At 50.4% G+C, this 3,976-nt stretch overlaps 1 protein-coding gene across 1 annotated transcript in view; it reads right to left on the reverse strand.

Moving 5' to 3' along the window:
* Positions 1-2,193, reverse strand: part of RPL29 (ribosomal protein L29) — a 2,930-nt gene extending 737 nt beyond the window's left edge. Inside the window, exons 1-4 of the mRNA XM_021712216.1 lie at positions 2,097-2,193; positions 1,675-1,719; positions 1,277-1,341; positions 12-259 (exon numbers count right to left, since the gene is read on the reverse strand). Coding sequence (XP_021567891.1) covers positions 12-259; positions 1,277-1,341; positions 1,675-1,711 — 350 coding nt within the window. The 5' untranslated portion in view covers positions 1,712-1,719; positions 2,097-2,193. The remainder of the gene's footprint in view (positions 1-11; positions 260-1,276; positions 1,342-1,674; positions 1,720-2,096) is intronic.
* Positions 2,194-3,976: the final 1,783 nt, after the last annotated feature.

Below are 3,976 nucleotides of genomic sequence, written 5' to 3' on the forward strand. Positions count from 1 at the left end.
GCCGGCAGAGCCTGCGGCCCTTGGCAATACGGGCACGAATACGCTTCCCAAGCTTGGGGTGGGCAATGTATGCAAGTCGAGTAAGCTTGCGGCTAGGACCCTTTGGGATCTTCGGCTTAACCTCCTTGGGCTTTACAAGGGCCTTGATAGCCTCAGCACGTGCACTCATGGCACTGGCGTTGTTGGCTTGCATCTTCTTCAGGCCTTTCTTGTTGTGCTTCTTGGCAAAGCGCATGTTCCTCAGGAACTTGGGGTCCACCTGGAAAGCAGGAAGGGTGGCAGCACATAAGGCCCCCAAGTCACTCCCTGATGTCCCTCTCCACAGAGGTGCCCAGCATTCTAAAGACAACATCAAGTCAATCTTAACTGTGTAAACACCCAAACTTCAGAAACCATTTCCAAAGAAAACATATACTGCCATCCCAGAGGACCAAGACTCCACCTAAATAATGCTGTGCAGACCATTTTCGAGAAGGAATGCTACCACCCTCTCTGCCAGGGTTGCAGAGCTTCAGCCAAATTTGTTTCCAGAAATCCTCTCAGGGCCACTCCCTCCCCCTTTATTTATTTTTTTTGAGTTAAGAGTCTCACTCTGTCATCCAGGCTGGAGTGCAGTGGCACACTCACAGCCACTGTAGCCTCAACCTTCTGGATTCAGGTGATCCTTCCACCTCAGTCTTCCAAGTAGCTGGGACTACAGGCACACGCCACCACGCCTGGCTAATTTTTTTTACTGTAGAGACGAGGTCTCACCAAGTTGCCCAGACTGGTCTCGAACCTGTGGGCTCAGGCAATCCTCTCACCTCAGCTCCCAAAGTGCTGGGATTATAGGCATGAGCCACCGTGCCAGGGATTCCCCTCCTGCTTTAGATAAAGGGGATCAACAACTAAATACCAAGCCTGGTCCAACAGATTCACAGATGAGGCAAAAACAAGAGACCAAAGTAGGGAAACTAAGGCTGAGATTTCATGATTCACATCACAGATTAGAGAGCAAAAATAAAGGGGAGGAACAGACTGGTGACAGGCTTAGCTCTTCCCTAGAACCTACAGCCTTCTCCAACAAACTGCCCTCACGGGGCAGGTTACAGAGGGCTATACTTCAGGCTGCGAAAGGAAAGCTTTATTATGAGTCTGGCAGGGTAGAGAGAGGAATTCCAGGCTTTTAGGCTCTGATGAGGCAGAAGCTAAAGCTGGAGAAAAGCGGCATGAAAAGTCATGACTGCACCTGGAGCCAAGAAAAGATACCCCTAAGTGATTTAGCGCTCACACTCACCCCCTTAAGAGACTCGTATCTTTGTGATCGGGGTTTCTTGATGCCATTTCTGTGCCATTTTCGGGCTATGGGGGGGGGGGAGGAAGAAAAGGAAATTAAGCCAATAAAGACATTTCTTCCAGTAAGATCACCCAACATCACAACTCGCAAACGTGGGCAAGCCAACACTTCCTAGAATAGGCATCCCTGAGATCTAGAAAAGCTACTACTGAATTCAAAGCACTATGGTTATCTTAAGTGGATCCCTGGCTCCTACACGTAGAACCCCAGAGGTATTACTGAGCTGAAAACAAAATCAGCCCCAGGCCCACAGTGGATATGTGCCCCTCACCGCCGCCCCAGGATCCCAAAAAATCCTTGCCAAAGTCTGGGACACGAGCTGGGCCCGAGAAACTTACACTGGTTGTGTGTGGTATGGTTCTTGGACTTGGCCATGTCTGCACCTGGACGATAAAAGCGGAGATCAGGGCTGGGGTAGCTTGCCGGACTGGGCCACCTCAGCCACCCTGACCTAGTGGAACGTGAGGCCAGAAGCCAGAATGAGGCTGCAAATGACTTGATCTGAGGCCTCCACCAGTCACCACTCACTTTGCACGACCCGACGCCTATCGCCGCCTCCCAACCCAGGTATGATGACCTAAAATCAACTCCCCACCCCCGGGAGGCTGCGCGCCCCGAGTCACTTCCCCTGCCGACCACCCCGCAGTCTCCGCTCGCCACAGCCACAAAGCTGGTCCCTGTGTAAGCCCCACAGCCTGCACGCCACGGCCGCCCCCCCTGAATCGTGGATGGCATCGGATGCCGCGAGGCCAAAACTCACCGTAAGCCGCGGATGCTGAAGCGCCTGGGACCGGAAGAGGAAGAGAGGCCGCTGTGCAGCATGGGAAATAGGGTCGGCGATGGCGGAAAGTTCTACTAGAAATGTTCCCCTCAGAGCCGGGAAGAAAGGTTCCGAAGCCCGAAAGCGCGCAAGCCCAGACGGAGAGGCGGTGCTACGAACCTGACTCCGCCTATTTCAGGCTGGCTCCGCTCCTTTCGGACTGCTTCCTGTCCTCTCTTCTGTTCTTCCAGCATCTGGCTCTTGGAATTCGGTCTTATTAAAGATCCTGCAGGGGACGGGAGTCCTTGAGAGATGGATGTTAGGCAGGGAATGACTGGAGGTCTGTGTTCTTAAAAAGTACACCTGGTTCCTTCGTGGAGAACGGACTGCGAGAGGCGTGAGGAGGCTGGTGCAGAGTACCATGGGAGGGTGATGGCTCCCTGGACCTGAGTTGGGGCAGTGGGGATGTAGAGGAGTAGACAAGGAAAGAGAGTAGACCAGGCTTGGGATGTAGAAGCTGAGGGAGAGAAAGGAGGCAAGGATAGCCCCTAAGTCTTTGGCCTGAATATCTGGGTGAATGATGGGACTTAAGAGATGAGGATGACAGGGGCTTTGGTTGTTTTGTTTTGGGAGAAGCGATTATCCAGATGTTTCTCTTCAGAGTCATTAAATGTGAGGTGCCTATTGGACATCCAAATTGAGGAAGCATTGACTCCTAACAACCCTGTTGCCATCTTCACCTCTCCCCCAGAGTCTCCAAGTCCAGCTGGGTGTCTCATGCCTAATCCCAGCACTTTGGGAGGCCAAGACAGGAGGATCGCCTAAGGCCAGAAGTTCATGATCTGCCTGGGCAACATAGTGATAACTCATCTCTATATAAAATAAATAAGAAAATAATATGTAAGTCAGATCCTGTTCCTTAAAGTCTGCAAGGACATCTCCTTGCATTGAAGATCAATTCTTTACTTCCCCTGACCCTAGCAACCTCTCCTTGTCATTTACTTCTCTTCAAACCCATGGTCTTTTCAATGCCAAGCAAAAATGCATGTTCCTGCCTCAGGGACTTTCCACGTGCTATTCTCTACAGCTGGAGTGCCTTTCTCCTTGCTTTTTGAATGGTTTGCTCTTTCTTATAGAGGCTTCCGTGGTCTGCCCTATCTAAAAAAGAATAAAAACTCTGCCCCAATTCTCCTGTCACTCTGTGTCCTTTCATTCTGTTTACTTCCTTCATAGAACTCGCCTAGACTCTAAGTATGTTGCCTGTTTACTTATATATGTGTCCATTGTCACAAGCACCATGAGTTTGGGACTGGTTTGCTCACCTTCATTTTCCCACTGCCTAACATGACACTTGATGTAGAGCAAGAGCTTAATAAATGATTTAAGCTTTATAAGCTTAAATTTGAAAATGAACATTCCTTGGCAAGACAGATTCATGGAGAAGCATATTGCAGAGGTTTAGGGAGTGAAGGAGAAAGGAGGTCATGGTGGCAGGACATATGGATGGCTCCTTACCAAAACATTCCTGAGAAGGAAGAGAAGCCTGACAGGCATAAGTTAGGGAAATGAAGAGCAAGTTCGTCTGCTGATGGATGACCTGGTTCCAAGAAAGAAACAGTTGAGGCCAAAGAGAAAGATGTTTCTGCCAGAGCAAAGTCCTGGGGTACTGTGCACAGGTAGAGAACCTGATGGGCTGAGGTAGAGACTGCAGGAGGTGGGGGTAACATGATACCTGACTGCAAGTCAGGGCCTTAGTACAGAAAGTGGGAGAGGTGGGATTGCAGGTTAGAACAGGGAGGAGAATCTGACTGCTGTACCCTTGAGAAAGAGAAGCAAGCAGGTTAGGGGCCAGCAGAGGGGGCTGTGAGGTCTTTGAAGGA

The sequence above is a fragment of the Carlito syrichta genome, unplaced genomic scaffold (genome assembly GCF_000164805.1).
Source record: "Carlito syrichta isolate Samal-C Ts95f unplaced genomic scaffold, Tarsius_syrichta-2.0.1 Scaffold303129, whole genome shotgun sequence".
Lineage (NCBI taxonomy): Eukaryota > Metazoa > Chordata > Mammalia > Primates > Tarsiidae > Carlito > Carlito syrichta.